General features: G+C 43.7%; 1 protein-coding gene across 1 annotated transcript in view; it reads left to right on the forward strand.

The window, feature by feature from the left end:
- yes1 (YES proto-oncogene 1, Src family tyrosine kinase) overlaps positions 1 to 14,695 on the forward strand; it is a gene marked incomplete at its 3' end in the record, with an annotated part of 40,816 nt that overhangs the window by 16,970 nt on the left and 9,151 nt on the right. Inside the window, exons 3-6 of the mRNA XM_083653835.1 lie at positions 2,179 to 2,278; positions 7,540 to 7,638; positions 9,976 to 10,079; positions 13,486 to 13,635. Of these exons, the coding sequence (XP_083509961.1) occupies positions 2,179 to 2,278; positions 7,540 to 7,638; positions 9,976 to 10,079; positions 13,486 to 13,635 (453 nt within the window). The remainder of the gene's footprint in view (positions 1 to 2,178; positions 2,279 to 7,539; positions 7,639 to 9,975; positions 10,080 to 13,485; positions 13,636 to 14,695) is intronic.

The following is a 14,695-nucleotide window of genomic DNA, read 5'->3' on the forward strand; positions in this document are numbered from 1 at the left end:
TCATGTCAATGTCGAAGTTTCTATGATAATCACATTTTGTACATACTGAAAAACACGTGTAAACACTGAATTTGAAAAAGTAATGTCTTTCTGTATTTCCAAAACATTTGGAAAAGCCCATAAATCATAGATTAATTACCGCATTGTTTACTCTCATATGAAAATGTTGGCTGATACGATAACCGATATTAAAGCTCAATTTATGCTTTGTCTGCCGACACTTTTGAAACGGTCGCCGACAGAAATGAGGACTTGAGTCGACACTTTCAAGTGTCGGCGAGCAGTGTCTGCTACCTGGTGAAATGTCTAGTGTCGCTGACTACGTCATAGTATCGCGCAAGTCTGATTGGCTATATAGACGGCACGCGCTTGACTTCCTTGTTTTGGTTGGGGTCCGCCCGCTAGTTTTCGCTCGATTGAAATGAATGAACTTGAACATGTCCCCGCTATTTTTATCAGCCTGTCCTTGATGTATGACTTTGTGAAAATCACAAAGAACGTCGTGACCAATTTCCCAGAGAGAGAAGGAGGTGAGTTGTGTGGTTGTGTGCTGTTTATATGCGGCTGCAGCCAAGTACGTTACATCTTGCCTCCGAGGTGGTTTCACTGTGCATTCCATTCCCTCTCTTCTCTTGGCGAACGTCCTCTGAAGTATAAATGCAACACCATGAGCGACACTTCCTTTTTCCTCTGCGACCACGTGCTGAGCGACACTTTATAAGTATAAATTAAGCTTAACAGTGCTGTTATTTTGCCCAATTAGATATAGCACTCAAATTCATCAATATGGTTCAGCTCTCACGCTATCCTATGATCTCTTAAAATCCTGAGGGAAACTGGCGATGGATATTTGTGTTGATAATATAGCAGTAGCAGTTTTAAAATGAATTACTTTGGTGTGATTTCTTTACAAGATCATGAGTAAAAATGAGGCCTCTGACTCTGATGTCTTTTTGAGTAGAATTTTGAGACACCAATTGTGAGATTTCATCAAACCAGACCTTGAAAGTAATTGAAAAATCCTTGAATTTGACGTCCTATTATGTGTGGAAAGCCTGAGGGGACGGTGGCTTCCCAGAAGTGTGGCGGTGTGAAAAGTCTTGTTAATGATTTGAGTCGTGCTGGGAGCTAGCTGAGATCTGTAGCCTTTGCTGGTTTTTTAATAGACATTGGACTGATGGATATAACATTGCTCAGCTAATATGCAGAACTAAGCACAACCTAATACTTCTGGAACAGTTTCCCCTGCCATGTTATACTTTATCATCCTGTTGTAATTAGGCTATCTGCAAGTAGTGTACCATTTTAGATTATGTTTGATTCGTGCAAAGTTGTGTTCCTTGCACATTTGATATGCACAGATCTTTACGAGCAGCAGATGTTATGCAAATCAGAGCTTTGAAACAGAGCCCCAAAATAGGTCTGTAATCAAAATGGCAGGCAATGCTGTAGTGATGGCATCCCCCTTGCCAAAGAACAAATTACATCCTTGTGCACTGGAGTACATCGAATTCAATGACTTATGCGCTTTTGCAGTTTGAAGTTTGGTTTTATACTTTCATGACTTGTTTAGATGAAGGATTTGTTTGTAGTGAAAATGACTTTGGATGATTATGAAAGGAAATTAAGATCACTCAAGCTCAACACACACACAAACACACAGGCACGCACACACACAGGCACGCACACACACACAAACACACGCACGCACACACACACACACACACACAAACACACGCACACACACGTATCTCTGTCCCTCTCTCGTGCTGTCTCGCTGACTCTCAAGGAGGATAATCTGGGCCCGAGGGGCTGTTTAGATTTAATCCTGCCCATTCAATTACCTCAAGATAAACCTACCAGAGTTGTGCTGTCTGTCTGTCTGTCTGTCTGCACTCTGTCATTCCATACCACCGGCGAGACCACTGTTGACCATTATAGTGTGAGATTAAGTCACATGAATTTGAGGGTCTGCTTGACGATTGTGCTTTTCATTTATTGTCTCATAATGTGGGCGTTGTCTCTAACACTGATTAAATAAGGGCGCCACAAATAAACTCGACTAGAAGAGATGGGTCGGGCTTTTAAGACGTCTCTTCTTAATGATTTATTATGAGCATGGAGTTGATAACTCAGAAGGGCCTTTCAAAAACGTTGGTTCTGATGTTTTGCTTTCAGGTGGTGTAACGTTTTTTGTGGCGCTGTACGACTATGAAGCCAGGACGTCGGACGATCTGTCATTCCAGAAAGGGGATCGCTTCCAGATTATCAATAACACGTGAGTGCACGTGCTTTCTACACGGACAGACATGACAGACGGAATATGTTTACCAAGATCCTACTGCGTGGGTGTGATCCCCCTGGGATTGTATGTACCTATGTGATTTTGTGTGTACCTGTGTGCATGTGTCTTTGAATGTGTGTGTGTGTGCTCTCGTACAGCTATCTTAGTGAGGACCAATTTGAGTTTTATACCTGGGAGGCGAGGACATTTTTGGAAAGTGAGGACATTTTGGCCGGCCCTCAGTTTCTCACACACCTTCTAAGGCAGGCATGTCCAAAGTCCGGCCCGGGGGCCAGATGCGGCCCTTTGACCGATCTTAAGTGGCCCTCGGCGTGTCTCTCAAAATATACTATATGTGGCCCTCCTCCACACAGTATTGGTTAATCAAGCAAGTTCAATTCACATTTTTTGTTCACCTAATGATGACAGCACTATCATACAGTTTGTAGACAAGCACCAAGTAGGAACAACACAGGCAGAACTAATGTTTGCAAATGGTAAACACAATCCTTAGAGTACAATTGTGTTGTATGTGATTTATTTTTATTTTTTATATATAACCCATATGATGCAAGAAGCAGCTGGCCGGCCCCCCAGTATTTCACATGATCGAATCTGGCCCCCATTCAAAAAAGTTTGGACACCCCTGTTCTAAGGGATGTTTGAAGGTTAAGACTTGGTTTTAAGGGTTAGGTTGGAATTTGGGTTTAGGTTAGGGTAGTGTCCTCTAGAGAGAGAGTGGCGTCAGCAGAGGACCAAAATGCGAGACTCATTAGCCAATGAACAGCCAGGAATGGGTCTCGCGCTACTTTTGCATGCTAAAATAAAGCTGATAATGTACAATTTGATTCAAGGTCGGAAAAGCCTTTTCAGAGTACAGCACAAACTGTCTATTTTGCTGCAACTCGACAGTGCTGCTTAATCCAGGACCTTACTTCCTGGAACTCTCTTGAGAGTAAAAAACTGGTCCATTGGAGTGAATGGAGATGTCGGGACTCGTCTATCTACACGGCTGGGTTAGGGTAAGGGTCAGGGGCCGTTTGCACAAAACACCTTGAGTTGACATTTTCCTTAAAGTCAGAATTAAGGTTTCCATAAAATATAATTGGTTGCACAAACAAACACCCTTCATTTTCATTTTAGTGACATGACTTAAGGGTGTTTGTGTGCAACCAATTTTATTTTAAGGAAACCCTTAAGGTCCTTACACATCGGGAGCGTTTTTTTTCGTGCAATTAATTCACACGTCAATAATATTTTCCGAACCTATATCAGTCAATGCAACCGTGCATACCAACGGCGAAGTTTCGCTGAGCGTTATTCCGGCGTTTTTTCGAACCACGGTCGATTTTTCAGAAATTCGCTTCCGACATGTACACATCTGTGGCTGTGATTGACAGGTGGGTCAAAACTCGCATCGCAATTTCGTGCTGTATATTCGCATCGCTCTTGATGCGTAAGGACCTTTAGCTCGGACTCTAAGGGAAATCTTAACTCAAGGTGTTTTGTGCAACCGGCCCCAGGCATTTAGTTGTGATGGTTTGGGTTAGGGGCGAGGGAATGCATTATGTCAATGAATGTCCTCACTAAGATAGCTGTACAAATGTGTGTGTGTGTGTTTTAATCCCTCATTGTATTCTGCTCTGATATTACAGTTGAAAGTTGTCTGGGTTAATGGGTCCCTCTAATGGGCCATCTGGTTAGAACCTATCTCTTATTTTCTACACAGATGTGAAGCACAGCTTAATGGAACATTATATTGGGATACACTGAGTCCTCTGTATAAAACGTGCCACTGTTCTTCTATCATGTACCGTAAATTCCGGACTATAAGCCGCGGCTTTTTTCCCGTTTTTTGGCCTTTTTTGGCCCCTGCGGCTTATATAACGGTGCGGCTTATCTATGGATTTTTTCCAAAAAAAAAAAAAAATCTCTCTTTTTTAGCACTCTTTCTAACTATAAATCCACTTCTGTTTTAATTTCCTCTCTTGCCCTCTTTTAACAACATAACATAACATAACATAACACAACACAGGTAAGCAGAAAGAAAAAGACGAAGCAATCACGCCATGAATGAGGAAATGACTCACCTGCTGGAGGCTGGAGATACACGGCTTGGGCTAAACTTTTACTCCGTGAAACACTATCGATTAAGTCCGACATCGCTCAGAGGTTTTGAGCAGCTTGAAAACAAGTTTGAAAACGTGCAGAAGTCCATCCACTCACTCACTAAAGAAACTAAGGCAACCGTGAACAGAGTTTATAATGCGGAAAAGCGCATCAGCGCACTGGAGGACAAAAACAACACAGTGAGTCCGAAAATGGATAAAATGCAAAATCGAAACCCTGCACACGCAGGTTGATGACTTAATCAGCAGGAGTAAAAGAAATAACATTCGCCTGATCAATGTAAAAGAGGGAGCTGAGATTGGTGACATGGACGCTTTCGTGGCAAAATCCTGTGTTACATCCTGGACCTGAAGGAAGGCGAGAAACCACCAGAGGTGGACAGGGCACACCGGGCGCCTCGGCCACGTCCAGACCCCGGCCTGCCACCGAGGGCCATCTTCATCTGCCTACTCCGCTGGCCCGACCGTCAACTCATCCTCCAGGCTGCGGGGAAGAAGCCCCTCACCTGGGAGGGTACGCGCTTTTTCGTCCGGCAGGACCTCTCCGCGTTGGTGCAACAGAAACGCGCAACATACAACAGCATCATCGAGTCAATGGATATCGCTTTGGCGTACTGTACCCAGCGAGACTCGTCATAACCATTGATGGACAGCGGCGGAACAAGAGCTCAAAGTGAAACTGCCGAATATCTTTTGAGTTGGACTGGTCAATAGTACTGTGAGTAACTAAAATAAAAAAATAAAAAACGGAATTCTCTCTTCTTTAGCACTCTTTCTAACTATAAATCCACTTCTGTTTTAATTTCCTCTCTTGCCCTCTTTTCACCACACCGCGGACACTGTGTGCACTGTAAAAAAAACAAAAAATACCATTAAAACACCCGCGGCTTATAGTCCGGTGCGGCTTATATAAGAAAAAAATAGTCAACTTTGAAGGTGCGGCTTATAGACCGGTGCGCCTTATAGTCCGGAATTTACGGTAGTCAAATAAATGCATACCAAATAGTCAAATGCACGCACATGATGGTACTGTGATTTACATGAACTGCATTTCAGACATCAGCTGCGCACTTTTTGCAAAGGAGTAAAAATAGTCAATTCAAAATAAGAGATCCATTACATAGTTACAAAATGATAACATGCGTGAAAGTCATACTCCTGTTGCAACATTACTGAAGCAATTAGCTTTATCTTTAGACATTTGCTTACCAAATGTTTTAGTAGATGTTCTTTGTTTGTTTCAATGTACAGTAACATGTTCCCCCAGAATGGAGATATAGTGTGGTGGAACTGGAATTCATCAAAAATATTTTTAGTTTATTTATTATTTTGATATTCCTCAATTGTGTTTTTAGTTGAAACATAACAATGTCAACAATTTCACATTTCTGATTTGTTCACCCTTGTCTTATCAATATGAAAAGTAACCAAAAAACGGTTCTACCACAAGCATACAGTTGCAAGTCATGCTCTTCTTTGTCATGTAGGGACTTTTGTGTTATTCATGCTTCCTTCCCGCAATATACTTCAATATGTCCTAATCTCCTCCATGACCGTTCATTGACCTTCCATAGTGAGCTTTGCCATCATGCTACACAGTCATTTATTTTTCAGTGAAGGTGTCAGGTTTTCCAAACAGACCACTGAGGTGCTTCTGTTTGCATTGTGTAGTCCAACCACTGTGAAGTGCTTCTGTTTGCATTGTGTAGTCCAACCACTGTGAGGTGCTTCTGTTTGCATTGTGTAGTCCAACCACTATGAAGTGCTTCTGTTTGCATTGTGTAGTCCAACCACTGTGAAGTGCTTCTGTTTGCATTGTGTAGTCCAACCACTGTGAAGTGCTTCTGTTTGCATTGTGTAGTCCAACCACTATGAAGTGCTTCTGTTTGCATTGTGTAGTCCAACCACTGTGAAGTGCTTCTGTTTGCATTGTGTAGTCCAACCACTGTGAAGTGCTTCTGTTTGCATTGTGTAGTCCAACCACTGTGAAGTGCTTCTGTTTGCATTGTGTAGTCCAACCACTGTGAGGTGCTTCTGTTTGCATTGTGTAGTCCAACCACTGTGAAGTGCTTCTGTTTGCATTGTGTAGTCCAACCACTATGAAGTGCTTCTGTTTGCATTGTGTAGTCCAACCACTGTGAAGTGCTTCTGTTTGCATTGTGTAGTCCAACCACTGTGAAGTGCTTCTGTTTGCATTGTGTAGTCCAACCACTGTGAAGTGCTTCTGTTTGCATTGTGTAGTCCAACCACTGTGAGGTGCTTCTGTTTGCATTGTGTAGTCCAACCACTGTGAAGTGCTTCTGTTTGCATTGTGTAGTCTAACCACTGTGAAGTGCTTCTGTTTGCATTGTGTAGTCCAACCACTGTGAAGTGCTTCTGTTTGCATTGTGTAGTCCAACCACTGTGAAGTGCTTCTGTTTGCATTGTGTAGTCCAACCACTATGAAGTGCTTCTGTTTGCATTGTGTAGTCTAACCACTGTGAAGTGCTTCTGTTTGCATTGTGTAGTCCAACCACTGTGAAGTGCTTCTGTTTGCATTGTGTAGTCTAACCACTGTGAAGTGCTTCTGTTTGCATTGTGTAGTCTAACCACTGTGAAGTGCTTCTGTTTGCATTGTGTAGTCCAACCACTGTGAAGTGCTTCTGTTTGCATTGTGTAGTCCAACCACTATGAAGTGCTTCTGTTTGCATTGTGTAGTCTAACCACTGTGAAGTGCTTCTGTTTGCATTGTGTAGTCCAACCACTGTGAAGTGCTTCTGTTTGCATTGTGTAGTCTAACCACTGTGAAGTGCTTCTGTTTGCATTGTGTAGTCTAACCACTGTGAAGTGCTTCTGTTTGCATTGTGTAGTCCAACCACTGTGAAGTGCTTCTGTTTGCATTGTGTAGTCCAACCACTGTGAAGTGCTTCTGTTTGCATTGTGTAGTCCAACCACTGTGAAGTGCTTATGTTTGTAGTGTGTAATGTAGTCTAACCACTGTGAGGTGCTTCTGTTTGTAGTGTGTAATGTAGTCTAACCACTGTGAAGTGCTTATGTTTGTAGTGTGTAATGTAGTCTAACCACTGTGAGGTGCTTCTGTTTGTAGTGTGTAATGTAGTCTAACTGCTCCTCCTCTCCTCTCTCCAGGGAAGGCGACTGGTGGGAGGCTCGCTCCATCAACACTGGACAGAAAGGCTACATCCCCAGTAACTACGTGGCTCCGGCCGACTCCATACAGGCTGAAGAGTAAGACCCTGTTTTCTCTCTCTCCCTCTTTCTCTCTCTCTCTCTCTCTTTCACTCTCCCTCTTTCTCTTTCTGTTTGTTTGTCTCGCTTATGGGACAGACACACTCCCAGACAGGCGTCAGTCGTCAGATCACTGTGTGCTGTCTTCTAAGTGGTAGTCGTTTGTGTTGTTTTCCGAGTGGTTGGGGGGGATGTGGGTGGTTTAGGGGATGTGGGTGGTTTAGGGGATGTGGGTGGTTTAGGGGATGTGGGTGGTTTAGGGGATGTGGGTGGTTTAGGGGTAGGGTTAGGACTATTTTGTTGAAAAGATTAGCCGTGTTGTTGAGGTACTCCCAAACGTTCCCTAAAGTGCCATAAGGCTGAATGGCCACACCACTGCACCGTGGGCTTCAAGGTATTTGTGCTCGTATGAGTCGGGGCAGACAGCAAATTGACTTGTTGGCAGAGACATACAACCACGAGGCGGTTATTTCTAACTGAATATGTTTTTGGTTGTGGGACCGTTTGCACCAGTTCTGTAGAATGACATATACTTTCGATTTGCAAGTGCCGAGCCAACGTCGTTTAGGCTCTGATCTGGGGGGGCTTTGTAGGCCAGCTCCAAAAACTCTCGCCGAGGGCTATCGTTATGTAATGTGAACTCAGTCTGCATTACTTACTTGTCCTTTCCTCCCCAGTCCCTTTGCTCATCCTGCTCAGTGAGTTCTCTCCTCATGAACAGAGCATGGTGAGGCTGGCCGGTCACACGTTGTGAGTAAAGGTGCTCTTATACTCGAGCAAGCTCCGTGGGGGTGGAGCTCCGCGAGTCTCCGGGAGTCACCGTGCAGACCTCGCGCTGAGGCAGATGCTATTATACTCAGAAAGTGATCAGCCAAGTGATCAGCATGTATTGTACAATGGTAATAGTGAGAACAGCCCGTGAAAAGTCGCAATGAATCGCTATTATGTGCAGTACTGAGTGCGCTTTCACTCTCAAACGACCGCACATCAGCACATGAAGGAATCACCAAACTTGTTTTTACTGAAAGCCGTTTTACTTCTCAGCCCTGATTGCCTACTCTGTGCTGCTTTTAATCTCTCTCAATAATGCTCTCAACACAACACATTTACTTGGTGAAATGATTAAAAACGAACAGTTGCAAATCAATGTTTATAGCCTACCACATGGGTACCAAATGTGACGAAAACACAGCTCAGTGTTCAGGGCTCAGTGGCTTGAAAGCGGCCATCTTTGGAGAGAAGCCGTGCGTTGCTCGCGCTGTGAGAAAAAAAATCAGGCACACGGCGAGCGCCCGACGGAGGTAGCGAATAACCACGCCCAACAAATTTACGTCATTTGACTAACATGATGGTTAGTCATGTGACTAACCATCACAAACACATGGCAGGGTGGGACTCCACACAATAGAGCCCAGTATTTTCACTGGCAAACCAATGCTGTTTTTATACAAGCTTTTAACCTGATTTCTCGTTGGCTGTAAGCCATTTTTAACTTACACTCACACAGGGTGGAAAGAAATACCCCTCAACAAGTTGTTTAACCGTGTCTTCAGTCTTAGTCTGATTTCTCTTGAAACAAATCAGCTTGTTTCCTATGAACTCCATTTGTGATGATATCTTGAAATAGGCAAGAAAAAACAATGATTAAGAGTAGGAGACTCTTTTTGCAATGCAAGTTGGTTGTAAGAGGCCTTATATTATAGCTATGCCACTACTTACAAAAATGGTTGATATCTAATGTGACAAGATAAAGGGTTATTATTGCCGAGAGAGCACAGTTTGCTATAATCTTTTCAGTTGTAGCTGTAGTGCCTAGAAGTCATAGTGTGGTGCAGTCAGTTGTATTCCAGCTTGAATTCAATATTTATGTTTGTGGTTGCCTGTATCGGACTTGCCATATAGCCTTTCTGTACATGTACAGAATGTAAAAAAAGAAGGGAGGGGGGAAGAAAAGGAAATTAAATGATGATTGTGTTCTTTGGTCCCTAAGAGCTGCTGACAACCAGTACTAATGTATTTCCCCCTCCATCTGCCTCAATGTTTAATTAATCAGTACTAGAGAAATGATTTCTAAGATTCAGATCAGTCCTAGAGAAATGATTTCTAAGATTCAGATCAAGCCAGATCATTTCCAAATCACACAAAGGCTCAAAGGCTATATGGAGCGATGGTGGTGTTTCTATCATCCGAGTTGCTTTCACTCAAAGCTGTGGATAAATGACAGAATTTGACAGACTGTATATCAAACTGACTGACTCTCAAAATCTTACCGACTGTATATCAAACTGACTGACTCACTCTCTCTCTCTCTCTCTCTCTCTCTCTCTCTCTCACCAGATGGTACTTTGGTAAAATGGGCCGCAAAGATGCTGAGCGCCTCCTGTTGGTTCCAGGGAACCAGCGAGGCACTTTCTTGGCACGAGAGAGCGAGACTACGAAAGGTAATAGGATTTATTCTTGCAGAACAAGATTGTAAAATGTACAGAGCAGTTCCAATATACAAACGGGAGAGCTCGTTATCTTATTTATGCTTGTAGTTGAGTGTGGGCCTGGTTCAGTGCAACCATATGTGCATTTAAATTAGAGCTGCAACGATTAGTCGATCGTCAGAAAATGAATTGCCAATTATTTTTATAATTGATTAATCGTTGAGACTAATTTATAAAGTGGGGGTGGAATCTCTCATTCCAGCTTCTTAAAGGTACATTCAGCGATGTTTTTGTGTTATATTATTCTGACAGCAATCACTGAAATAGAGTGTTTGGTCAGTGACTTGAAACCCCCAACCCCCCACTGTCCTCTATCTCTCTCCTGTAGTCCTGCAGGCAGGGTGGACATATCTCCACAACCAATCTCCACAGACTCACGGATGGCGACGTTGGATTTGCGGTGAAAAAATACATAGTCCTTTATAGGCATCGTGATCTGACCTTCCATTTCCCAGAAAATGTAAACTTTTCTCTGATTGGATAGTTCGAGGTCAGCGCCAATTTTTATCCAATCAGAGAAAAGTTGACATTTTCTGAACAGAATGTCAGATCGCGATGAATAAAAAGGACTATATGTATTTTTTCACCTTGAATCCAATGCCGCCATCTGTGAGTCTCGATGAGTTACGCTTGCGGAGATATGTCCGCCCTGACATGGTGGGGTTTCATTGGGGGTTTCAAGTCACTGACCAAACACTCTATTCAGTGGTAGCTGTCAGAATATCGAGCCATTTAACACTTATTGTAACTAGGGATGCACCGATATGAAAATTGTGGCCGATGCCGATAACCGATATTAACATTGCTGTTATGGCCGATAACCGATATTTACCGATGTCGATATGATCTGTATAAAACCACATTTTTATGATCATCACATTTTGTACATACTGAAAAACACATGTTAACACTGAATTTGAAAAAGTTATGCATTTCTTTATTTGCAAAGCCTTTGGAAAAGCCCATAAATCATAGATTTACTGCATTATTTCATATCAATGTGAAGAATTTGGCTGATAATGATAACCGATATTAACATTGCAACATCTGACCGATACCGATATGACCGATATGTTAAAAAATGACTAACATCGGCCGATACCGATATGATTGCCGATATATCGTGCATCCCTAATTGTAACACAAAAACATCGCTGATTGTACCTTTTAAATGTGAATATTTTCTGGTTTCTTTCGTCTTCTATGACGGTAAACTCATTATCTTTGTGTTGTGGACAAAATAAGACATTTGAGGATGTCACCTTGGGCTTTGGGGGAAAATTATTGACATTTATCACCATTTTGTGACATTTTATAGACCAAACGAAAGAAATAATCAACAGATAATGAAAATAATCATTAGTTGCAGCCCTAATTTATATACACCAAACTAGCAAGGTTGCATTTCAACTCTCTGCACTGTATTATTTGGTTTACCAATTCAAATCAATCAAAATTCAGATTTGTGAAAAGTGTGACCATAAAGCCTGGATTATGCTTGACGCTTTGGCCGGCCGCACGGAAATGAAAGACACGGAATCCGACAAGGAAACGTGTGGAGCTTGTATACTCTGTGTGTGTTTCTGCAGGCGGAATTGAGCGCGAGTCTTGAAAACTCCACTTTGTCCGCCCGTCCGCGTCCGCGTAGTTACAAAATTCGGCGTGCACACGGCCGGTCGAAAACCGTCCGCACGGAGCCTTGCGGAGGGGAGTGTCTGCTGATTTGACGTCACTTTTCCGCGCGGACACTCGCGTTCCTCGCTGATGCGGAAAGCATAATGAGACCTTAAGGCATCATGGCCTAATCAAATGTCTGCTGCCCTTAAAGGTGCCTACTCTCTCTCCATCCGGCCTAATCAAATGTCTGCTGCCCTTAAAGGTGCCTACTCTCTCTCCATCCGGCCTAATCAAATGTCTGCTGCCCTTAAAGGTGCCTACTCTCTCTCCATCCGGCCTAATCAAATGTCTGCTGCCCTTAAAGGTGCCTACTCTCTCTCCATCCGGCCTAATCAAATGTCTGCTACCCTTAAAGGTGCCTACTCTCTCTCCATCTGGCCTAATCAAATGTCTGCTGCCCTTAAAGGTGCCTACTCTCTCTCCATCCGGCCTAATCAAATGTCTGCTACCCTTAAAGGTGCCTACTCTCTCTCCATCCGGCCTAATCAAATGTCTGCTGCCCTTAAAGGTGCCTACTCTCTCTCCATCCGGCCTAATCAAATGTCTGCTGCCCTTAAAGGTGCCTACTCTCTCTCCATCCGGCCTAATCAAATGTCTGCTACCCTTAAAGGTGCCTACTCTCTCTCCATCTGGCCTAATCAAATGTCTGCTGCCCTTAAAGGTGCCTACTCTCTCTCCATCCGGCCTAATCAAATGTCTGCTACCCTTAAAGGTGCCTACTCTCTCTCCATCTGGCCTAATCAAATGTCTGCTGCCCTTAAAGGTGCCTACTCTCTCTCCATCCGGCCTAATCAAATGTCTGCTACCCTTAAAGGTGCCTACTCTCTCTCCATCCGGCCTAATCAAATGTCTGCTACCCTTAAAGGTGCCTACTCTCTCTCCATCTGGCCTAATCAAATGTCTGCTGCCCTTAAAGGTGCCTACTCTCTCTCCATCCGGCCTAATCAAATGTCTGCTGCCCTTAAAGGTGCCTACTCTCTCTCCATCCGGCCTAATCAAATGTCTGCTGCCCTTAAAGGTGCCTACTCTCTCTCCATCCGGCCTAATCAAATGTCTGCTGCCCTTAAAGGTGCCTACTCTCTCTCCATCCGGCCTAATCAAATGTCTGCTGCCCTTAAAGGTGCCTACTCTCTCTCCATCCGGCCTAATCAAATGTCTGCTACCCTTAAAGGTGCCTACTCTCTCTCCATCCGGCCTAATCAAATGTCTGCTGCCCTTAAAGGTGCCTACTCTCTCTCCATCCGGCCTAATCAAATGTCTGCTGCCCTTAAAGGTGCCTACTCTCTCTCCATCTGGCCTAATCAAATGTCTGCTGCCCTTAAAGGTGCCTACTCTCTCTCCATCCGGCCTAATCAAATGTCTGCTGCCCTTAAAGGTGCCTACTCTCTCTCCATCCGGCCTAATCAAATGTCTGCTGCCCTTAAAGGTGCCTACTCTCTCTCCATCTGGCCTAATCAAATGTCTGCTGCCCTTAAAGGTGCCTACTCTCTCTCCATCTGGCCTAATCAAATGTCTGCTGCCCTTAAAGGTGCCTACTCTCTCTCCATCTGGCCTAATCAAATGTCTGCTGCCCTTAAAGGTGCCTACTCTCTCTCCATCCGGCCTAATCAAATGTCTGCTGCCCTTAAAGGTGCCTACTCTCTCTCCATCTGGCCTAATCAAATGTCTGCTGCCTTTAAAGGTGCCTACTCTCTCTCCATCCGGGACTGGGATGAGATGAAGGGAGACAACGTCAAACACTACAAGATCCGCAAGCTGGATAACGGCGGCTATTACATCACCACCCGCGCCCAGTTTGAGATGCTGCAGAAGCTGGTGAAACACTACACAGGTATGCAGCCCAGCCACACACACACACGCACACACACACACACACACACACACACACACACACACACACACACACACACACACACACACACACACACACACACACGCACACACTACCTTGTGCTTATGTAGCTTGTGTTTAGACAAAGTGTTGTTTACATCTAAAGACACGTTCCAGCTTTGAGCAAGGTTGTCATCTTCTGCTTGTTATTTCTGCCATAGAACATATGGGACATGGATTGTATGATCCAGTCAAACACTTGTTTGTAACAGTCACGTAGACGTTTGGGTTTTTGCCTGTTTTTTTTATGGATTTTGTTTCACTTGGTATTTCAGCACATATTTTTAATGCTAGCTTCACTGTATGCAGTCAAACAGCATAGCACTTGCAGTAGAAAATGCATTTTTCATCTGCAGATCTGGCGTTGGGACATTTATGGAATATGTTTCACAGAGGCCTTTTCCTATGGTGATTCTAGAGTGACTTCAAGGCGTGCTTTCGCTGACACCGTCATGGCTCAGTAATCGTGACAAAATCCTGAACAAGCAGCACCATGTGGGACTAAGCCAGCAAGGGCTGGAATATAAAATACATTTCATAAAAAAAAAAAAAAAACTTAAGCCCGGTGTAATCTGCACAATGTTGATAAGCAGGCAGCTGTTCGTAAAATGCCCCCGTGGGCCGTCGCAAGAAAGCAGGAAGTCTTGATGATGTAAACACACACAGGACAAACCGCTTATTGTGAGAATGCACTCCCACCGACAATAGCAGGCTCCCTAAGCAAGTTGATGTTTTTGACATTGAGTCATCTCTCTTGAACATATGGTTTGAGGTCTTGTGTTGACCCCGCCCTGCTCGGTTCCACGCAGTTCATGTCTCCGTTCCTCCTGCTGGTGACTAACTCAGGGTTCCTACGCAGGTCTGGAAAGTCTGGAAAAAGTATAACAAATGAATTTGATAATTTCCAGGTCTTGAATAGGTTGGCAATTTGGAAGAAAAATGTCTGGAAAAGTATGGAAAATGTTGTGGTTCAGGTCCGATACGCACATAATTATATCTT

Source organism: Poromitra crassiceps (genome assembly GCF_964638095.1).
Source record: "Poromitra crassiceps genome assembly, chromosome: 17".
In the NCBI taxonomy this organism is placed as follows: domain Eukaryota; kingdom Metazoa; phylum Chordata; class Actinopteri; order Beryciformes; family Melamphaidae; genus Poromitra; species Poromitra crassiceps.